We start from the raw sequence: 24,243 nt of genomic DNA, 5'->3' as shown, positions 1-24,243 counted from the left end.
AGATACACTACACAAAACAAGATCTAGTTATCAACTAAGACACAATATCCTTTTAACGCCTACCCTTGTGTATGTGTCAAAATAACTCAAAATTATTGATTGAAATTGACTTTGGATTCATTGCCCTATACCTTGAACCTGGACGTCTGACTTTAGAAGTTGAGTCTCCTGGCAATTCACTTTTTATATTTCATTTTCGGAACTTCGACTTTTCCCCTCTGGGAAGCTCTTTAACAACTGGAAGATCAGACACGAACCTGCATTAAATTATGATTAAAGGAATGTTTCGTCCCACATTGCGCCTGAGCATAAAAAAAAAGAGAAAAAAAGAAAAAAAACTGAGATTGAAATTTAGATCAAGGATCGTTAATGAATAATTCCTCCTTGATTGGAGTTTGCTGTTGATGTAATCCCAATGATTTCTTCGGATGATACTCTTATCATTTTATGCTAGCATCTTAGCATATTCTAACCTATTTGTATGTCAGAGAAAGCAGCATTTTGTGTGCAAAAAAGGGGTGGGCGATCTTTGGAATTAGGGTCTCGATCTGGTCCAAGTACATACAGGGTAGTATCAATCAATACTGATCCAATACCGATACTTTTTTGCTCTAAAATGTCAAGATCATTGTAACATACACCCTTCCCTTGGATTTGTTTACATTAACGATAAACAACAGCACAAGCACAAAAACATTGAGTTACTCTTACCACTAGGAGGCGTTAAAAGACACACTGTCCCTTTAAACGACCAGGATGCAAACATTATGAGAAATCAAGTCAAGTCAAGTCACATTTATTTATATAGCCCTTAATCACAAAAATGTCTCAAAAGATTGCACAGGATTACAATTACACAATTACCTGATCTTAAACCAGCATGAAATTTAAAAAGATTAACATTTCTTTTACAACTGTTTCAGAACAAAAGTCATGTGACTCAAACATGAAAGCAGCACTGTGACCAAAATAAAGATACAAATGCAAAGTGTTCCGAACCACTAAAATTAATGTTATGGAGTGGCCAGCTCAATCCCCAGATCTCAATCCAATTGAGATTTGTGGGGTGTTACCAAATATACTGCTGTGAAGAAAAGCCAAGAAATGTAAATGAATTGTATAATGTTGTTGAGCAATTGTGGTGTGAAAAACAACTGAAAGGTGCCACAAGTTAGTTGACTCTATGCCACACAGATGTGAAGCAGTAATAAAAATCTGTGGTCATGCAAGTAAATATCAATATTGCTAAATCCTTCCATTTTTTTGGAAATACAAAATAGTTTTGGGTTTGTACAGTCAACAGCAGACACTACTACTTTTTTGAACACACCACTTTGAACTATTTGTCAATCGCACAGCCTTCAAGCGTGCCTATTACTAATAGAATAGAATATACCTTTATTGTCATTGTTACAAAATGAGTTAACATATTGTAACAACGAAATTGGCCATGACACTCCAGTTTTACACATTCACAGTGAGGTATGAGCCAAGAAGATAAAGAACAGAAAAGATAAGATTATAAAACAAGGGGGATAAGGCTATAGTTATAATTTATATGGTATTTACACAAGAAATGTCGGCATGTGGGATGTTACATACAGGGTCTTGTTTGTTTTCAGAGAATCTACTGCACCTACTGGTAACTTGTCTGCCATTTAAAAATAAACAATATAATGAAAAGTGGGGTATTCTAGTTCGTCACATTGCACTGCTATCATTTTGACGGCACTGTACAATTTTATTATATACATATAAAATAGGCCTGTCTAGCCTTCCACTTGAAAGAGCATGTAATAGATACGGATAGCACCGCATGAATTATTTAGAATAGTGATCAGACGTTGTGTGGTTAGCCAAACGCGGCCTGTAAGGGAGGAGAGTGAGGACATGAGCTAGCATCAGTCTTTGTATCCCCTGGAGTTAGCAGTACTCGCCTATTCCCATTTTATGTATTTCCTCTAATTATTGATGGAGGAAAAGCACCTACTTTCCTCATGGTTGAGAAAATAAGAATTTTGTAAAAAGACCCAACTGCAATTTTTTTTTAGATCAGTTCGATTTTCAATTTTAAAAGAAAAGTGCATTTTTCTCTACTCGTTTGGGTGTTGTGAGTATTTAACCCTCCGGTTGTCCTTGAGTTAAAATGGTGTGCCACTGTGTTGATTAAAAACTCTGAAAAGTTCCATTGAGTGAGGTTTTATTCATTAAATGTAATCACTTTTTCCTTGATTGGTCCCAACAGTAGAAAAGTAAAATATCGTTCTTAATTTATATTTCCATGGAAGCTGTATAAAAAAGGACAAAAAATATTCTTAAAATGAAGACAACATGAGGGTTAATCATTTTGAAATGCCTTAACCTTAAGAAAGCAGCGCCCTCTTCTGGGGAGCTTTGTTATGGTTGCTGTCTGCTCACACAAGGCTAAAACCGCAGTGTTATGCAATGACACAATCGCACTACGTCACATCGCAATATCGATTCGATTCTGGTTAATCGTGCTGCCCTAATAATCATAGAATGTAAATATCACTTCAAACGAGTAATAAACCGATACAATTTTTATTGGGCAGATATCGAATATTACACTTCAAGAGTCTGGTAACCATTTTTAAATCTAATTTTCAGCTGTAAATTGTATTATAGATAATATAACTACAACAACACTAAATTTAATGGAAATGACAAAACTTAGCAAAACGTTTTAAAACAGCAGTGTCTGAAATTTACATCATTTCATAGTGTTAAATGGAAAATATAAATATACTTTTCTTTTATTATGTTTTTTCCCCCGAATCATGTTAATGTGTAGTGTTATGGTTTTATTATTGTGATAAAAGGACAATTCTGAGAGGAATAACACGATAAATGCCATTGAAATAAATACTATATTGGGATATATATAGACACCCAGTGGCGAAAATAAGTATTTGAACTCCCTGCTATTTTGATATTTCTCCCACTTCGAAATCATGGAGGGGTCTGAAATTTTCATTGTAGGTGCATGTCCACTGTGAAAGAGATAAACTAAAAAGAAATCACAGTTACGATTTATTCATGCGATACAGCTGCAAACAAGTATTTGAACACCTATGTATCATCTAGAATTCTGACCCTGAAAGACCTGTTAGTCCGCCCATTAGAAGTCCACCTGCACACCATGCATCATCCTGAATCAGATGCACCTGTTTGTTAGCTGCATAAAGAGACCTATGCAGCCGATACAATCATTAAGACTTTAACTTGCGAAGACCTAAGAGCTGTCCAAAGACACCAGAGAAATAATTGTACACCTCTACGAGGCTATAAAAGGGCTACGGAGCAACTGCCAAGCAGTTTGGTGATAAAAGGTCCACTGTTGGAGCAATCATTAGAAAATGGAAGAAGCTAAACATGACAGTCAATCTCAACCGGATGTAGCCCTATGCAGGATGTCACCTCATGGGGTCTCAATGATTCCAAGAAAGGTGAGGAATCTACATGACAGGAGTTGGTCAATTACCTGAAAAGAGCTGGGACCATCGTTTCCAAGGTTACTGTAGGTAATGCACTAAGACATCATGGTTTGAAATCATGCATGGCACAAAAGGTTCCTCTGCTTAAACCAGCACATGTCAAGGCCCGCCTTGAGTTTGCATATGACCATTTCGGATGATACAGAGGAGTCATGGGAGAAAGTCTTGTGGTCAGATGAGACCAAAATAGAACTTTTTGGTCATAATTCCACCAAGCGTGTTTGGAGGAAGAAGAATGCAGAGTAACTTCCTTCCCTCAGTCAGAGCGTTGAAGATGGGTCGTAGCTGGGTCTTCCAACACGACAATGACCCGAAGCACACAGCCAGGAAAACCAAGGAGTGGCTCCGTAAGAAGCATATCAAGGTTCTAGCATTCATTTATTTGGCATTTCAAGGCTAGAGTGACCTACCTGATCGTGATCCTGGCCAAACTTGTTTTGCCCTGAGTGAGTATGTCTATCAAAATTTAAAAAAAAAATGCTCAGTCAGCTTTTTTAGATTCGTTTACATCTAAATAGTAAATGGTCTGCATTTATTTAACGCTTTTCAAGTCTCCCAAAGCGTTTTACAACATGCTTTACAGTTACCCATTCACACACTCACACTCATACACCAAGAGCAACGACAGCCATGCAAGACGCCTACCTGTTTAACCGGGGCGTTATGGGTTCAGTGCCTTGCCCAAGGACACTTTGACATTTAACTCTGAGGAGCTGGTAATCAAACCTGCCTCTTCCTCCTGAGCTACTGCCGCCCCAGGGTAACTACTTGACTGCTTGTGAAAGATAGTGGTGATATTTTAACTCCCCCCTCCTGTTCTTGGGTTGACAGATACACAAACAAACAGATATTTATATACACCAAGATCCTAAAGGAAAACATCGCCACCCTTGCTTTGCTCGCGGGTGATAAAAACTTCCCTTAAGGTAACAGCTACACTGAAACGTACGGCAGAATCCTGTGCAGTGAACAGATGGCGATGGAAGGCGAGACCACACCTCCAGGAGGATTAATAAACTGGCTGGAGACGGCCAAAGAAGGGACACAGAAGCGGTAGATTAGGGGGATGGGATGCGATTATGTTAGCCGTCATGCGTATTTTTCTCATCTTCTAATGTTGCAATCCAATTTGTTTCCAGAGGACGAGCGAGTCAATGAAAAGGAAGAGTTGCTGCCCCAATATCGATTTTACCGGAAGCTTTTTTGCTTTCAGCGACGTTTTCTGTCTTCTCCCTTACTTTAGTTTGGCCCAAAGCCTCGCATCACCTTAAACTGGTTCACTGCCAGTTAAAATGGAATGGGTCAGTAACGTGCAGGGCTGGGTAGGGTTACTTTAACTTGATTACTTTCAATTACTTTTGGATTACTCCATTACCAAATATTCTAATAAAAAACAAAATAAACTAAATATGAATAAAATTACTTAATTTTGTGCAGGGTTGGGGAGTAACGGAACACATGAAATGGCAAAAATGATGTTGGCAAGCTGTTATTTTCATTTTGTTTCTGTCGCATTTTATGTTCGTTTTGCCGGAGATCAAAGAGATCAAAGCCAGGAGAGAAAGCTTACCACGTGTTGTGAGTCATAATTTTATTCATATTTAGTTTATTTTGTCTTTTATTAGCATATTTGGAATTTGAGTAATCCAAAAGTAATTGAAAGTAATCAAGTTAAAGTAACCCTACCCAACTCTGCTAACATGTGGTGAGGTCTGTGTCTGGTGAGGCACAGTCCGATCTAAAAACAAAGCAATTTACATCTTGTTCATTATTTGATTGGCAAGGTAATACAGAAATATATACGAACTGTAGCATAGAATGAAACGTTTTTTTTTCTGCATTATCTTAAATGATAAATCAAGTCTATGTGCTTCCCTTTTGAATAAATGCAGATAGATAATCTTTCAGTGAGAAAAAGTCCATGCAGCAGGATAAAAAATACGGGATGGTTTCACTTACGGTTAGCTTGCGCCAAATCAATTGTGTGCCTTACTCAGCGCAGTAATAACTTGCAAACTAATTGTATTAATATTAGTTGTAATATTGCTGTAACCTTTAATGTAGTATTCAGTAATCTCTCGGTTATTGCGGTTTATGGGGACCAGAAGCCCTCGCGAAACATGAAAATCTGCAAAAATACAACTGTAAAGAAATTACTATAGATCTCCAAATAAAAAACACACAAAAGAGAATTGCAGCCGAATGAATGTTTTTTATTGTCATACAAAAGTACAACGAAATTGAAGGACCTTTCCTTTTCAGAAAGCTGGCTAGCTGATGATGGTTAAAGTACAACCTGATAGGTATTTTGGAAGAGCCACTAATGCAAAGACCCAGAGCGGAAGAGGCTGAAGACTTTGCCCAGGACTAAAATGATATTTTTAGGGGAATCTCACAAAACAGGGAAGTGAAGAAGAGTGGCGACGGGTTGAATACCTCAGGCATGTAAATCCATCGGGATGGACGTACGAGGAGGCGTGTCAGTCAGGCAAATAGTCGCTAAAAGCAATCAATGAATTAGTGCAAGAATATAATCTATCATAGGCAAATTTGACGCTGGTCATTCCCAACACCATGCTTGACTTTAGACAAAACACAAACATGTTTGTATTCCTCACCTGGTTGCCACACATGCTTTACACCATCGTAGCCAAATAAATTCACTTTCGTCTCATCAGACCAGAGAACATCTTTCCAGTAAGCCATGGCCTTTGTTGAAAGACTTCAGCTGAAAAGGGTACAAGGGATGCGACAAAAGGGATAGATAGACTCCATATTTATTTTGTCTGGACTTCAAACCACTTCAAGATATTCTTCTACATTTTTGGTTACTGCCCCAGTCATAGTGTATTTCAAAAATAATTTTATAAATAAAAATAACTACATTCAGCACACCATTACCTGAAATTCTGTGCTTATGTTGCCCCAAAAACTTTCAGTAGGTTTATGCCATAACGCCCCCAGCACCCCCCCCCCGTGTTGCCTAGCATTCGCTACTGGTGACACTGTGCACCATAATATCTTACTAGACCGTCTAGAAAAATGGATTGGTCTCTCAGGAACCGTCCTCTTGTGGTTAAGATCCTACCCCTCAGATAGGAGGCATTGGCTTGAATATGGTGAAACGACATATGAGCCCTTTAGTGTTACCTGTGGTGTTCCGCAGGGTTCAGTACTTGGCCCTCTTCTTTTCAGCATTTACATACTTCCATTAGGTGATATTATTCGCAAGTATAATGTCAATTTCCATTGCTACGCAGATGACTCTCAACTATGGAGGAATCCGCCTCACTAAACTGTGGAAATTTGGAAGCTTGCCTCACTGAGATGAAAAGATGGATGTCACTCAACTTCTTGCGCCTCAACCTTGAAAAGACTGAAATGTTAATTATTGGTCCATCTAAATGCTGTGACTTGTTCTCAAAAAATTCTCCGAATATTGACGAATATAATATTACCCAGAGATACTCAGTCAAAAATTTAGGTGTCACATTTGACCCCAATCTGTCCTTCCAAACACATGTTAAGAATAAAACAGCTTTTTTCCATCTTAGCATCATTGCTTAAATTCTTGTGATAACGGACTATACAAATAAACATGACTTGACTTAACATTGATATGCCCAACATTCATAAACTGTTGTTGATGGAATGAGGATTGCATTTGACAATGAGTGATGCAGAAGTATTCAAAATTAAGAGACCACTGTAACTCAACATGTGCATTTATTGAGTATTGGTATATTGCAGTTATGTGGCATGTAATAACGGCATGAGAGTTACACATTTTTGTTAATAATGCATTACAGTATTTGTTACGGAGGAAATAATTGCATTCCAGGAACGCATTCAGAAGACGCAGTTGCTCCATAACAAATAGTCTTAAAATCAAATGGACACCCCCGTCTGTGAAATATATTTTTTTTTTAAGTCGCGAAAAATAAATAACCAAATCCTACCCGCAACAAATTGCTTGTAGAGAACGAATGACCCGAATTTATTTGTCTAAGTGATGGAGCGACTCTCCGTAATGAACAACTTATAAATCATTCCGCTTGGAGTGATTTTCATTTCCCCTTAAACTTTGTGACATCAGCTTATTGGGGTTGCTTCTGCTCATCACAATTACTTAAGGTGGCGTGTAAACAGATCGTCAGCAGTGAAAATATTAATGCAGGTGATGTGTGAGAAAATTTGACGCAGGGCCCTTTAAGTTATTGCTTTGAGATAATGCTCTTCTGCTGCTAAGTGACTGCAAAATGAAAAATAGAAATGTGAATTTTGCAATCCTCCATCAAGGTCAAGACATTGTTCCTTCCAGCCTGCAGCGATGGCTGTCTTTCAAACGCTGTAATTCAAAGACAGAGTGAGTAAGCGGGTTCTGGCAAAAGGACAAATTGGGGGAAGGGAAATGGATTGGAGCTCTGTTGGCCTTAATTGAAGAAAATGTCTCCAAGGGCTTTAAGTCATCTCTGCTTCTTGTCTCGTCAGAGTGTCAGTCAAAAGAAAAGTAAAATGAAACAAAATCCCGTCATTTCTCTTCGGTTTGTTTTCTTGTGGGGTTGAAATAAACTGTATGTGTTTAAGGAATACTGAGTAAAATTAAACAAGCTGATAGGACTGGAGAATGACATCATTTGTTTGAAGTTTGTTTCTTCATGGGCTAGAAAACCCTGTATGCTACACAAATCCTGTCACGACCAGAACAGAAGTAGGACCCAGATGCGTAATGTTACTCACAAGTTTATTGAAATATAGAGGAAAGGCAGTGCCAGCGGGCCGGGGCTTGCTGGACGCGGGAAGCAAACCGGTCACGGGATCGGAGCGTGTTCCAAATGCGGAAGTGGAGCGGGAGATCGTAGCGTAGTTAGACGGAAAAACAGGTCGTTAGCCGGGACGGGAGAGCAGAACGTGGTCGGGGTCAAAAAAACGGGTCATTAGCCGGGGCGGGAGATCAAAACGTGGTCGGAGTCAAAAAACGGGTTGTAGCAGGAGACAAACGGGGAAATCAGGAAAGGACGAGTGGAAAACGGGTGACAAACGGGAAAGACTGGGGTCAGAGTCAAAAATGGTTCACTGATGGACTGACAACAGGCGAGTAAAAGGACTGAGCTTAAGTAGGACGGGGAACCAATCAGTTAACCAGCAGCAGCTGGCGCCAAACGAGCGGGCACAGGTGAGCGTAATGAGTAATCGTGACAAATCCCTCATTCCAAAAAGGTCCCGCAATAGTCAAAATCTGCAAAGTAAAAACCTTTGTTTATTTTATTTTTATTTTTATATACTCTATTTATCCAACCAAATTGACATGCTGAATCATTTCTTTAACAAAGAAAAAGTACAAATTACTTCTGTACTGTCAAATTAGAATTTTAAATATTGCTGCATGTACTGTACGGTGATTTCACATAATACTTTGTCGCCATCATATGGACATTAAAGAAAACTGCTTTTACCTTGCTGTTGCGGGTCAAGTCCAAACTTTGTTGGCGATAGAAAGCATTTTACTTCGCCTTTTGAGCTTTTGTCAGTCCAGAGCATTTAGTTGATATGATAGCTTGAAATTGTAAATTATTTTTGCATACGTAAAGTTGGTTTATCATGAAACAGGCAGAAAAGGGGCGGGGAAACGGTTTAGCCTATCAGAATGCAGAACAAGACGCACGATGAAAATCTGCGAAGCAGCGAGAAAGTAAAATGTGATACAGCAAGGGTTTACTCTATCGTGTAATTCTTGACCACTAGATGTCACTGCATTGTGTAGTACAACCTAAGACAAGTGCTACAAAGCACAAGAAAGAACATACGACGGATTGTCAGAGTGACCAAATTGCATGTTTCTTCTAATTTACTTGACCAGGCTAGATAAATACAGCGCCACGGCAACCATACTGTTAAGATCAGTGCCGGATAGCAACAAAGACATAATAAGACGTCTTTTTGTGATCTTGTCATTGGAGGTTACCGTGGTAACGGGCTGAATTGCATTAGCTTGTAATGATGGAAATTCCGTCTTTTTTTTTTTTTCAAGAACTGGTTCTTCCAGCTCGGCTCATTAAAATGACATGCTCCAAAATAGCTCTTTAATTGATATATTATCAATGATAGTGAAACATTGGGCACAAAGAAGATTAATAATTAGATTTAAAACTGTATTATACTACTATATTATAACAGCGTTTATTTTTTCAATCTGGGGTGAACTTTTACCCATTTGAAACTTTCAATTTATTTTTATACAAACAATTTTAAAGTCAAGCAACAGAGAATCTCTAAAAAACACACGACAAAAAAAAATTAAGTGAAAAAAAAATCAACGTTTCAGTGCCACGAGAAAAAAACTGTAATATAAAAGAAAAAACATTCAGCTTTTTCAAATTCAATTCAAATTTAAGTGAAACACGGCATCCCTGAAAAACACATAAAATCTGAATATTGAAGCAAGAGAAAACAAAGCAGGACAGAAAAAAAAGCGTCTAGAAGGGGCCGGCTCCCGTCATTTCGTTCAAAGAGCCGTTGACTCATAGACACGTCACTATTCGCTTGTCATTGATCTTCTAGGTTCATAAATAACTGAGGAACTTACTTCTGGGTGAAAAAATTATTATTGTGAGTCCGAAGTAAATATTGAATAAAGTACCGTCAGGCCTCCAGTTTTTCTCCCATTATGTATTGCATGAATAAGTTCTGCTCTAGAAGGGTGCCATAAATGTCTTCAGCCGTCATTGCAGGATTTTGTATTTAGAGAGCATGCGTTGTGGAAAAGAGCAGCTTGCTGTTTTCCTTGGTGCTTACGCACAATTGAGGAATTTGGCGACAAAGCGCCAAAATGATAAAACATATTTAATACTTGCCGCCACTGGCGCCCTAACGTTTTCATTTATTTTAACTTGGTGGCCAAATTTCCATGTATTAGAACTGTGTAGAGCTATTTGAATAATTTTAATATCATAATTCTCATTTAGAATTTAAAAAAAAAATCATTAAATGGTGGTTGGGAATCTTTAAGTTTAAATAGCTTAAATCAATTACCAAAAATAGTTACCAAGCAACTGAGATACAATGGATGAGTACTAATGTTTTTCCAAGGTCCAAGTCCGTCCTAAAACTAATTTTATATCAGTTTTTACATCTCAATATTCTGGACACGGTGTATGTTTAATTAATAAAACTTAAATATATATTAGTACCTTCTATTGGTGAAAAAAAACTTAATTGGTAATACAAGCAATGTGAGTATATACGGTAGGGAGCATGGGTGTAACCAGCCTGTTTTTTGGGGTGCTCAAGCAAACCAAAATTCAACCCAAGCACACCCAAAAATGATTCTTTCTTAATAGGGAACAGGAAAGGCCTAAATATTATGAAAAACGCTAAATAATCCTAAAAGAATGGAAAAACAGTAACAAATCCAGAAAAGTAATTGCCTTCCAGGAGCTCGCTCCTTTGTAACGTGTTAGTCCAAACACTGACCTCAGCACGAAAACGTATAAGGTTATCACAAGCAAATGAGAAAATTTAGTCAAGGAATCATAAATGCTAATTCAGGATTGTCAGCCGCTCTTTCACCTGAAGGCGCAGAAATTCAAACCAAATTGATGATAATGATGCTCTACACTGATTTCACCTCAGTCACCTTGCTTGGTGTCTCCCAATTCCGGCTGGAACTCACTCTGACCATGATAAAGTGCTTCAACGTCTCATCTTTAGCAACGCGGTGAAAAATGAAGCCATTTTATTTGCAGCAGGAGGGGAGGGAAGACTCCCCAGGTACCCTGGGCTTTTCTCCTCTCACAATTGTCTGCTTAATAGGATGATTTGTCTTGATCAAAACATCCCTGTGCCACTTATAATAGATTAATTTGTATTCCTGGAAAATAAATAACAAGCTTTCTTGCACATAAACAAGAACACCACGACTTTGAAAAGTAAACCTTTTATTTGTTTGCTGTATTTGGACAGTAAAAAATGTATACAATTTTGAGAGTGAACCAATATGGGGGATGCAGGAACTGAGGCAGGGATGATCAAAATAAGACTGGTATTTTTTAACAAAACCAGAAACAAGGTAACAAACAAACAACGCAGCAGGAAACAAATGGCATGTCCAAACAAAATTAAACCTGATGAAGTCCAAACCAGGAAGAATGACCGGGAATGCAAAATACAAGGAACAAAGTAGCAAACTAACACGTGGGCACTAAACTACTAACAAAATGTCCAAACAAGAAACCAAAAGCAAAAGAAAACAAACCTGGCATGACAGTAGGAATGCAGGAAACAAAGTAACAAACAAGTGAGCACTAATCTACTAACAAAATGTTCAAACCGTAAACAGGAAACAAAAACCAAATTTGATGTAGATGTAGCTGTCACACTTGAAATAAAAATGACATGACGATGTGTGCCGTCCATAACGTCATTATAATGGGTCAGGATAATTAGAGAAAGGAGTGTGATGATTGGACGCATCTGTGCCCAGTTCCAAACCTGATGGTGCCCTCTGGTGGACGGAGGCGTACCAGACAATATACATGTAATAAAGACTTAATAGACAAAGATAAGGTGAAAGAATGTCAGGCGAAACGGGCAAAAATGGTTAACAAGATAGTGCTTGGAAACTGGCCTAAATTAAAGTGCATTTTTTTTCGTGATAATAGTGTAACCAAAAATAGTCTATCGTAACAACAGTGCAATAAAAGGTATTGAAATACCATTGAACAACAACAAAATTCCAAAATAAGTGGATAATCAAAATATGAATACCCATTTTTCAATTGAGGGCAGCACGGCGGCGCAGTGGTTATCGCGTGTGCGGCACAGTTCTAAGGTCTAGGGAACCTCCTGTGTGGGTTCAAATCCAGCTACCGGACTTACTGTGTTTGTATGTTCTCCCCGTGCTTGCGTGGGTTTCCTTTGGGCACTCCGGTTTCCTCCCACATTCCAAAGACATGCATTTCAGGTGAATTGGCCGGTCCAAATTGTCCCTAGGTGTGAATGAGCGAATGAGTTGTCTGTCCCTGTCCCTGCGATTGGCTGGCAACCAGTTGAGGGTGTCCCCTGCCCACTGCCCGGAGATGGCTGGGATGGGCTCCAGCACCCCTGCGACCCTACTGAGGATAAGCGGTGCGGCTAATGAGATGAGATGAGATGAGATTTTTCAATTCAACTGGCCAGATAAATGTGAAGGGTGATTATGGCCATGGCGAAGAAATTGTACCTGAACCTGTCCTTGTTTTAAGGGCACTTAAGCACCTACCAGAGGGCAAGAAGTAACGAGGTGGTGGCCGGGGTGAGACAAGTACCTTAACATCAAATTATACTGAAATAAGTGTAAGTTTTATTGTTCTAAAATACAAAAATGGATGCCTCATCAGTTTTGGAGAGCTGCTGCCCAAAAAGAGATTTCTTTGCATCCGGCATGACCGTGTGAAGCCTGAATCGTGCTCTGTGTTTGACGTGTGTTCAGATTATTCATGCACGTCCTGCTAAATTTCTGCCTGAAATCCTGCAGCTTGTCCTTGCATATTGCATCAAATCACAAAAGGATATGCTTCTGGGGCTGTTGTTTGGCTTTTCCTTTCTGTTTGCTATTTTTATAGTTTAATGCAAACACGGATTACGCAAACGCTCTCCGTCAGGGGTAAAAGACAGATCTCCAAAATTGCATTTTTTCCCCCAGGAGGATGAATATTTGCTCAAATATTTTATTGGGAGTATTTTTTTCTTTTATATGGAGGCAAGAAACATTAAATATTGCCACATTTAAAACGAAACACTGTTTTAAAATTGAATTATTTAATGAAAAAGCAAGAATGATTTATAAAATAGACAAATACCAAATTTTAACCCAAAATAACAATAAAAAAAAAAATGTATTTGGAGTTGTCACGACCACCACACAGGGTAGACCCAATCACGTAATTTTATTGAAAGAGGAAGGGCAGCGCCCGCGATCCCATGCTCGCTGGACGCGGAAAGCAAGTCGTTCTCGCACTCGGATTGTGATCCGAATGAGGAAGTGGATCTTCTGTAGCGAACGATTTAGGGACGGAAAAACAGGTCGGTAGCCGGGACAGGGAGAGCAAAAGCGTGGTCGTGTCGGAAAAGAGTCGTAAGCCAGGACGGGAGAGTAGATGTAGTCGGGATCAGAAGTGGGTCGTAAACCGGGACGGGAGAGCAGACGTGGTCGGGGTCAAAACAGGTCGTAGCCGGAGACAAACGGGAGCAAAATCGGGACAGGCAGGAGTCATGGTCGAAAAAAGGCTTGCCTTGTATAAACAGAGGTTCGCAGACAGACTGACAACAGGAGATTGATAGGACTGGGTTTAAGTAGGGACAGGGAGCCAATCAGAACATGCGGCGGTTGGCGCCAAATGAGCGGGCACAGGTGAATCAAATCGGTAGTCATGACAGGAGTGGTTTTGGTAATAATTCAGGTTGTTTCGGTCGTTATTGTTGTTGTTTATCAGTAGTTTTTTAAAATTTAAACAATGTTTTATTTTTGAGACAGGGGCACGAAGTATTATTCCTGGGCAGCAGTTGGTAAGCAGGCCGCGTGTCTAAGACTTCTGATTTAATTAAATATTGTTTTATTTAGGAATGACATTTTTTTTACTATTAGGAGGTGGTAAATACTTCACACATTTAATTTTTTTTAGAAATGGAGTTGTGATGTCCATTACAACTGCAAATACTTTCATTTGTTGAAAACAACTCTAGAATTTTATTATTTTCACATCATCAAAAGCAAGGTCAAAATAGGATTGCTATCTACAAAGCATCTCAGAGGGTTGAATAAAGATGTCCTAGCTAGTGAGCGCGGGAGTCGGTCGGCCACTAGCGGCTCTGGAGCAGTATGCAGGTTTTGGCGCTCCCTAGTGGCTCCTTCTTGCAATTTAAAAAATGTTTGATAACAGAAAATGGTAGATCGAGAGAAAGAGAGAGCCTTCCTGTAAGGCTACATGGAGCTTTTAGTTGTTTGCAGCCTCAAAACATATGTACTATTTGTTATTATTATTACTTTTGGTCCAATATGGCTCTTTTAACATTTTTATTTGCCAACCTCTGTGGTTGCATGCTAATCATTTTTCTTCCGTGTCACCCTCCACAGAAGAGCAGCATTATGTACGACGCAGCAAGGGTGCCATCTCCCAAGGACGGTGCAAACGGGCCCTCCAAGTCGCTGGCGGGGCCAGAGTCGGCGGCGACAACCGGGATTGGGGGTCCGGCGCCGGCAACCGCCCTCCAAGAAAAAGCCGAAGATGGGCGGCCAAGTGAAGAGGAAAATAAACTTTCACCTGAACCAGTCTTGGTGAAAAAGCCCCGCAGGGAGATCTTGGACCATGACAGAAAACGGAGAGTGGAACTGAAATGTATGGAGCTGCAAGAAATGATGGAGGAACAAGGGTAAGTCTGAATGTTTTTCAACCATTATTGCATCCGTGCCAACCATTTGACATTTAGAAGAGATAAGTTTTAGCACTCACTCTATTTTCAAGATCAAAACACCATCACTCTCCAGAATATTAAATATAAAAAACAAACACACATGTGCTTGTTTAAGCCCCGGCTTCTGAGCCTACCCGGATTTGTGATGCCACCTCCACAATGGTCCAAATCCTTTTAAAACTTTCGTTTCCATCATTTCAAAGAACAGCACTTCGCAGTTTTTATCACCAGTGAGCAAAACATGGGTAGTGATCATGTTTTTGTTTGGGATCTAAATATATGTATATATACATACAGTGTTCATTTTACCTGTGAAAAGTGATGGTTTCCGGGGACTCGCAAAAATCTATGGGTCCCAACAGAGATCCCTAAAATTTAGTGTTATCGAGGTTGAAATTGTAAATCGGCGACAAATATATAATATAAATCTATATATTCATTCAGTTTTAATCATCACAGTTTATTGGTAATACAAATCAGTTATCACTTCAGATTTTTCAGTTCACAATATTGTACATTATACAAAATACCGAAAATACTGCCATCCACGTCACTATTTTTAGCAGTGAAAGCATGGCCAAGTCTTCTTTTTGATGTCGTATCCGTTCATACTTGCCTCTCTCTTCCTGTAGCAACGGAATTTTCAAAGCTAATTTGTGGTTTTCATTGTCGTTGTGCCGATCCAATGTGCTTTTCTGAAAGTTCGTATTGCGAAATGATTTTGTGAATTTCCCTGCGGGGATGAATAAAGTATCTATCTATCTATCTATCTATGATTAATTCAATCCTGGTTTTTTTTTGTCACGCTGGGTACACGCATCACAGAACATGTAGCCTCCATTAGCATCCTCCCCATAGCGTAACCAGGAATATAATTTAGTCCATTTTGGCAGAAAAGTCCTTTTCTTGCTAGGAGTATTTTTTTGTTTATTTTATTTTGTCAAATCGTTCGCTTCAACACACGTGTTTTCCGTGCCCCCACGATCTTCTAAAGAATTTCTCCGCCGTTTTTTTCGTGCCGGAATTATTGCCGTTGTTATCACTTTCTGCTTTATGTTTCGATTTATTACTGACCCTGAAGAAATTAGTAATCTGGTGTTGATTTGCACCTAATACTAACTGTTTTTTCGGAAGCATACTTCTCTTTCACTCGACGACAACCCCCATGACAATGACGTAATCTCGAAGGAACGAGATCTTGTTTGCCGAGATCGGCGTGACAACGAAAACTCGAACCGCGAGACCAAAACAACAATGGCGGATCTGCCTGACGAAAAGTTTAGGGTGGGGGACATCTTTGATAAAAAAAATAAATAAATAAATAAAAGTAATCGGGGAATAATGACAATTTTGTGTCAAAAAAGTTGCGGCTCAGCAAAAATGATGCGTATAGGACGCAGGGATGCGGGAAACGAGAACACTGAATATACGGAATATATATATATATATATATATATAATATATATATATATATATATATATATACATTAAATATTAACACCATCTTTTACAGGCAATATATATGAAAACTGCCCCCCAAAAAGCTGACTTGGCTTTTTTGTTTTGCTGACTCAGCAGCTTCCCTCAGGTCAGAACAAGATTCCCCACCGAAACGTGACAATTTTCGTCAGCTTGGTTTTGACAAGATAACAATCTGGAAATTGTTGTGCGGATCAGATTTGCCTAAAGTAAATTATTAAATAATCTATTTATTTTAATCAATCAGTAAAACTGCCCTTGAATATGTTGCTTTTTATATTGTTTAATAATTACATTTTTGATGCAGACCAATTTCTCACAGTTATCTGTTCTTATTGTTTTCAGAAATATCACCCTAACTACCGTCACAAATGTCCTCAAACCATCCCGAGCTAAATCATTCTTTAGTTGTGCCTTTGTTCCAAATCGTGAGTAGAGGATTATTGGATGTAGAAGTGGAGACATGACAGGCTTGAGACTCAATTAAGAGGAAGGCTGGAGCCTGATTGACAGGTCTGAGTCATTGTGTTGTCTGAGGAGGCCATAATGGTTTTTTTCAAGTGTGTATGGGTTTCTCACAAGCGACAGGAATCAATTTAAGGGCCTGAGAAATTAATTAATCCACTGCTAGTCTTGGAAAAAAGATTAGACGTTAATGGCATTGAATGAGCTAGCATAAGAAAATAGCAAAATGTTCTTGTGGCTTTAGCAGAAGCTGTCTCTCAATTGACCCTTTGTCTGCCCAGAAATGAGCTGGCCTTTTGAGAAAGTATTCAAACTCAATCAGTATTATTTTGCATATATTAAAGTGGTGGGCTGTTGGTGTCGCAAGCCAGAAACGGAGACAGGACCCAATAGCGTCCGTTTTTACTCAGTCTTATTGAGAAAGAGAGCAGTGCTTGCTTCCACGATCCCATGATCGTCGGACACGGGTAGCTGATGGCAGGAACGCGGAAGTGGCACTTCCGTGTCGAGCGAGGATAGGCAACGGGAAAACTGGTCGATAGCCTGAACGGGAGAGCAAGGCCGGTAACGAGTCCAGAAAAGTGGTCGGGAACAGGTATCAGGCAGGAGAAAACAGGGCAGGAGATTGTCGGAAGGTACAGAGTTTGCCAAGCTGAAAGCGTAGGTTCGCGGGGCAGTCTCACAGCTTCCTCTTGGAAGCCGGGGGTTTAAAAAGGGTCAGGGAACCAATCAGCGACCAGGACTGTTGGCGCCAACGGGGCATTCGCAGGTGCCCTGAATCAGCAATCATGACAGTTGGGGCCAGAAAGGCCCTCTCTGCTGGCCTATCATAACCAGATATCATTATTGTAATTGTAACAAAAGTCAACTTTATTTTGAACATATTTTTGTTAATATGTTAATATTTTTTCTCCCATGTTTTGTACTTTTGTCATATATTTGATCAATTTGGTCACAATACTTCCAGTATTTTTCCAGTTTTCATTCAATTATAATTTAGCTAGCGTGTGTCTTCAGCCTGAAGGAAATCTTCCAAAGGCCTTCAGAATTAACAGTGCTGACGATGAGCACTGTGAGTGAACGGCACATGTAGCCAATCAGATCCCGAGATGGCAATGGAAAGGACAGCTAGAAGGCCTCATTTTGAACATGACATATATGCGTCTTGTGTTTGGATACTCACTTGCATTAAGGGATTTTGGCTTTTTTGTGGTCGTCTGGCATCCAGCTTTGAGAGGGAGGTAATGTAACGATCTGGTAAGCCACCTTGTCCCCAGAGGGTTTGGAACTGGACACACCAAGACATTATATTAACAGTTCGGACAGAAAACTTTGTCGAGTCCTTGACATTTTGATGCTACATTCATCCCGCATTCTGTTACCATTTCAGGTTTGTTTTTTTATGGTATGGATACTTTTCTAGTTGTTTTAAGAGTTGGCTTGTTTTAGATTGTTGATCCTGGTTTTAGTTACAAATACCATCCTATGTTGAGCACACCTGCCTCCATTCCGATTTCGCTACATTTGGGTCCACCTCGGAAAAGTATATTTTCCAACACTTTGATTTTCCCTAACATCACAGACATCTTGATGTCTTACATACAGGGTTGGGAAGGGTTACTTTAACGTGATTACTTTCAATTACTTTTGGATTACTCCAATACCAAATATGGTAATAAAAGAAAAAATAAACTAAATATGAATAAAATTATGACTCACAACACGTGATAAGCTTTCTCTCCTGGCTTTGATCTCTTTGATCTCCGGCAAAACTAACATAAAATGCGACAGAAACAAAATGAAAATAAATCCAAACAGCTTGCCAACATCATTTTTGCCGTTCCATGTATTCCGTTACTCCCCAAGCCTTCACAAAATTTAGTCATTTTATTCATATTTAGTTTCTTTTGGCTTTTATTAGCATATTTGGTATTGGAGTAATCCAAAAGTAATTGAAAGTAATCCAGTTAAAGTAACCCTACCCAACCCTGCTTACATATCACCAAAACTGTTTCCCCTGGATGACCCCCCCTTGTGGAAAACTCCTGACCTTGCCACACGATATGCCACATTTCGCGCTCCGAGCAAAGCAATTGCCTTTCAATCCGCATGACTCCACTGCGGCACAATTGACGGCAGCGCTATTTAACAGCCGCAGAGGAGTCCCAGGGCTCGACTCGCGGAAGTTGCATTAAGCATAGAATTTACAGATAACGCGCGCCTGCAAACACCGACCTAATGGAGGAATAATAGCCTGAACACAATCTCAGAGTTAAAATTATTCTTCAGTGAGCTAATGCAGATAAGCCACAGTAGTGCTGGAATATCAAATGACAGCAATTGTCTTTTTTAATTGCGGGGATTTGTTATATAGGGTGCTTGCCAGAGAGCTTTCTTGAAGCTGGCTCTACTTTCAAATCAAAGGGAGGATTTAGGTAAATTTGCCTTCTCTGGCTTGGAGAGTTCACCACCTCATAGAGCAGGGGTGGGCAATTAATTTTTATCAGGGGCCGCATGAGAAACCTGAATTGTGTCAGAGGGCCACCAACTTTCTTTCATTGTAAAATGCTCAAATTAAATATTTTGAATAGCTGATGCTGATAATCAGAAGAATATGGCACTCTGTAAATATTTATATTAGGCTATAGGAAATTGTGGTGTATTGGTTAAATAAGAAAAACAATCATTGAACCAGTGCAATTTATTTTTAACTTGTTAATTTCCACAAACAACTTGTAATGTTCTCCACCTCATGTTACCTCTTCAGTGAGAATAATCCATTCTGTTCTGGGCTTGAAAAAGGGCATTGAAATCTGGCGGAATGTCTGAAGTGGCTATGCGAAGGACAGCTGAGAGGTGGTCATCAGTCATAGAAGATCTATGTTTGGATTTATTAAACTTCATAACTGAGAATGTTTGTTCACAATGATAGGTAGATCCAAAGAGGACTAGGATCCTCTGAGCATGCTTCCTCAGGTGTGGAAAGTTCTCTTTGAGGGAGGAGTAAAAATCCAGCAGTGAGACTGGCTTGAAGTGATCTGCCAGAAGTGTGTCAGACTGCAGATCCATGAGTTCCATCTGAACTTCACTTGGCGCATCATCCACACTGCAGTTGAAGGGAGAAGAGACCACGTGCATTTCACTCTCAAGAGTTTTGAAATCTTGAAATCGCCTTGAAAACTGCATGCAATGTTTCTAACATGGTTGAGTACTTTTGGAGGTGATCGCCTGATCTTTTGGCTTCCTTAAGTGTTGGCAAGTGGGTCAGAATGTTGTCCTTCACTTGGCTTGAGAGAAGCTGCAGTTTTCTCATAAAAGCCTTCACTGCACTGTACATGTCATGCACAAAAAGGCCCTTGCTCTGCAGTTTGACATTAAGTTCGTTCATTAGTGCAGTCACATCCACAGTGAATCCGAGGTCTGCCAGCCAGTCTTCATCTGAAAGTTCTGAGACGTCATGACCTTTCTGAATACAGAACTTCTGAATCTGGTCTCTCAGGTCCCAGACACTTTTCAGAATTTTGCCAAGGCTGAGCCACCTAACAGTGCAGTGATAGCTTATGTCACCATGTTCAGCCTCATTTTCCTCCAACAAAGCAACAAACTGTCTGTGATTTGAAGCTCTCGCTCTGATGAAGTTAACTATTTTAGTGACAGAATCAACAACATATTTCATTTTTAACACTGTCTTACACAGCACTTCCTGATGTACGATACAATGCAAAAATGTCAATTTCTGATCAGGGTTAATTTCTGTCACTTTATCCTGCATTCTCTTTAAAAGTCCAACATTTTTCCCGGCCAGATTTGGACAACCATCTGTTGTCACACTTGCAAGCTTGTTCCATTTCAGTCCTAACATGTCCATACATGCATTTAGCTCTCTGAACAAGTCATTACCTGTGGTTGTCCCTTTTATTGACTGCATGGCTGCCAACTCCTCCGTGATTTGAAAGTCTGCGGTTATCCCACGTAAGAAGATGAGCAGCTGGGCGGTGTCACGTACATCGCAGCTCTCATCCAAAGCCAGAGAAAAAAAGTCAAAGTCGGCCGCTCTCTTCTTCAGCTGAAGCTCTAAATTTCCCGTGATGTCCTCAATCCGCCTTGTTACAGTGCGTCGGGAGAGTGAAACGTTCTCAAACGCGCCCTTTTTTTCTGGGCACATCAGCTCAGCAGAGTCCAATAAACACTCCTTAATAAACTCTCCGTCGGAAAATGCCTTACTTTTTCTGGCGATTTTATGAGAAATTACATAACTTGTCCTGACGGCTGCATCTCTGGAAGTGTGAAGTTTAGTGAAAAATCCTTGTTGGGTTTGTAGTTTTGCAAGCAATGCATCAGACTCCCTTGCACGCTCTTCACCAGACAGGTTTCTGTATTTATCTTCATGCCTGGTCGTGTAGTGGCGATTCAAATTATATTCTTTAAACACAGCAACCTGTGTACCACAGACTAAGCACACTGCTTTACCATTAATTTCTGTAAAGAAATATTTGGCAGTCCATGTCTTGTTGAAAATACGGCATTCGTTATCAACTTTTCTTTTCTTGGGGTGTGCCGACATCTTGAGGGTACCCTGGCGAACAGTATCACCTTCACTCACTCAGGTGTACACGCGCGTGTAGGCGCTACATCTACGACGTGTATGTGTAGTCAAAATAAAATTTCAAAATAAAAGTTACAAAAAATTGTTTAATTTATGGTGTTTATGATTGGTCTTACGCGGGCCGGACAGGGACGTACAAAGGGCCGGATGTGGCCCGCGGGCCGTAATTTGCCCAGGTCTGTCATAGAGGCTTGCACTGATTAAAACTGTCCTTGATGTCTGGTTTGATTTTGATCTCAACTTGGAAATGTAAGTGATGCAAAAGTCAATTTTTAATCATTTGCACTCTTTAATCAAAATGTCTCTATTGTTGATCATGGAATCATCAAATGTGCCCAGATTAGGTGTGGGCTGATCAATGCAAATACTTGCTCAGTATTGGTATACTTAACCTGACATGCCAATTAACCTGACATGCATGTTTTTGGAATGTGGGAGGAAACCGGAGTGCCCGGGGGAAGCCCACGCAAGCACGGGGAGAACATGCAAGCTGCACAGGACGGCTGGTAGCTGGATTTGATCCCATGACCCCAGAACTGTGTGGCGGACACGCTAACCAGTCAGCCGTCGTCTGCTGTGAAAACTACATTAAACCAGGAAATTTGTAGAGTAATCGCCCTGACATGTATAGCATTTGTTATCGAGCCAGAGACACTCTGCAATCTAGACAATCTCAAGTAAAACCCCTGCAACCTGTCATCCGGGATAAAGTGCATCTTGTCTCCATTTTTGGGGGGGTCTTTCTTCAGTCATCCACATACAAGAAGAAAGCCCATTGTAAAATGTCAAGAAGCACTCCATTTTTAGAAGGCATGAATATAAAGTGAATGTCAAGGCTTTTATCATTGTGTTTCGGTGAGTTGTGATATGGACCTTACAGTGCAGCCAGAGCTGACGAACCATCTTGCAGCGATTGCAGCTCTCAATCCCACCATTGCTTATCATTTTCTCCACAGCGTCAAAACGCCAATTGCTGTGTCTAAACAGGCCTGGTATCTGCTTCACTTTAAACGTTGGAAAGTAAATAGCCATTTTCTACCATGAAATGTGCCACCAGTTAAATCAATTTGTCTCGGATAGGATTGCACTCTCTGCTTAATACAGCCGACAGTTATTATTTATTTCTCTCGCCCCCTCACCCCATCCTATTTGCGATATCTGTTGTTTACGGTGCCTTACAAAAGTATTGCCCCCCCAATAACTTTTCAACATATTGCCGTATTTCAAGCTTCCAAATTATACATAACATGCTCAAAATACTTTCGAAGAATCAATAACATGTGAGGCACACAAGAAAAGAAAGAAAAATATGTAACATTTTATAGCGTGCTAACATAAATAAAATAGAAAAGTAGGCGTTACAAAAAATATTGGCTTCCTTTAAATTAATACTTTGTACAATCACCTTTTTCTGCGATCACAACCACAAATCTTTATATATTTGCACATCTTGAAACAAATGTTTGGCCACTTTTGCTGTAACACAGCATTTTTCAGATAATTCCACAAAGGCTCGATAGGATTGAGGTCTGGACCTTGGCTTGGCCATTACAACACCTTTATATTTTTAGTTCTAGACTGATATATTGTAGATTTTGCTTTATGTTTAGGGTTGTTGTCCTGTTAGAAGGCACTTCTGTCTCTTGCCGATTCCAACATATTTTCTGCCAGAATCGTCCTGAATTTGGCTTCATGCATTTTCCTATCAACTGTAACGACCTTCCCAGTCCCTGCTGAAGAGAGGCAACCCCAAAGCATGATGCTTTCACCACCATGTTTGACAGTGGGGATGGTGTTTTCAGGGGAGGTGCAGTGTTACTCTTTAGCTAAATGTTACACTTTCCATTCAGCCCAAAAAGTTCGATTTGGGCTTACCTGACCAGACCCTCCTATTCCACATTTTATTTGTGTCTCCCATTTGGCTTTTTGCAAATGTCATATGGGCCTTTTAATGGTATTCTTTCTCAGAGGGCTTTCTTCTTGCCTCTTCTCTAAAAAGGGCAGATTTATGCAGAGTATGAACAATAGTTTCTTATTCACAGATTGTCCCACCTCAGCTTTTTATGCCTGCCGGTCATCCAATGTGGTCAAAGGACTCTTGGTTGCTTCTTTGATTAGTTTTCTCCCTGTTTGGGTTGAAAGTTTAGATGGTTGCTCGGTCTTGGTAGGTTTGCAGTTGTTTTACGCTCTCTCCATTTTAATATTATTCCTCTTTCAAATGTTGCGAAGTCTTCTTGTACCCCATTCCTGCTTTGAACTTTTCCACAACTTTATCCTGGACCGCCTGGTGTGTTCTTTGGTCTTCAGAATGATAATGTCTCCCTTCATTGACCTTTTAGCTCATCACAAGTGCACTCTATTTTTCTATTGTTGGCCATTTAGGTCGACATTAAATTATTCAGGATTCATCAGGGAACTTCAGGATTCACTTAGCTGAGCTGTAAGAACGGGGGACAATATTTTTGTAACATCTACTTTTCAGTTTTTGTAGTTGTAAATATATAAATAATTGGCTTCACTTCACGATTGTTTCTCACATGTTGTTGATTCTTAAAAAGTATTTTCAGTGTTTTAGCTTTGCGTTTGAAGCCTGAAATGAGGCAACATGACAACATTCTTGGTGGCGAATACTTTCGCTAGGCACTGTAAAAAAGAAATTATTTCCTTTCCTATCTCTTCTTGTGTCCTGCTCTAACATATTTCTCATATCTGGCTTTTCGATGCTCA

At 39.8% G+C, this 24,243-nt stretch overlaps 1 protein-coding gene across 1 annotated transcript in view; it reads left to right on the top strand.

The window, feature by feature from the left end:
- Positions 1 to 14,479: 14,479 nt before the first annotated feature.
- Positions 14,480 to 24,243, top strand: part of srrm3 (serine/arginine repetitive matrix 3) — a 55,408-nt gene continuing 45,644 nt past the window's right edge. Inside the window, exon 1 of the mRNA XM_088321140.1 lies at positions 14,480 to 14,924. Coding sequence (XP_088177266.1) covers positions 14,551 to 14,924 — 374 coding nt within the window. The 5' untranslated portion in view covers positions 14,480 to 14,550. The remainder of the gene's footprint in view (positions 14,925 to 24,243) is intronic.

This window comes from Urocampus carinirostris, chromosome 17 (assembly GCF_059441175.1).
Source record: "Urocampus carinirostris isolate Australia breed hairy pipefish chromosome 17, RoL_Ucar_1.0, whole genome shotgun sequence".
Classification (NCBI taxonomy): Eukaryota; Metazoa; Chordata; class Actinopteri; order Syngnathiformes; family Syngnathidae; genus Urocampus; species Urocampus carinirostris.
Note: the sequence above shows the minus strand (reverse complement) of the source record. Positions and strands in the feature narration are given on the sequence as shown.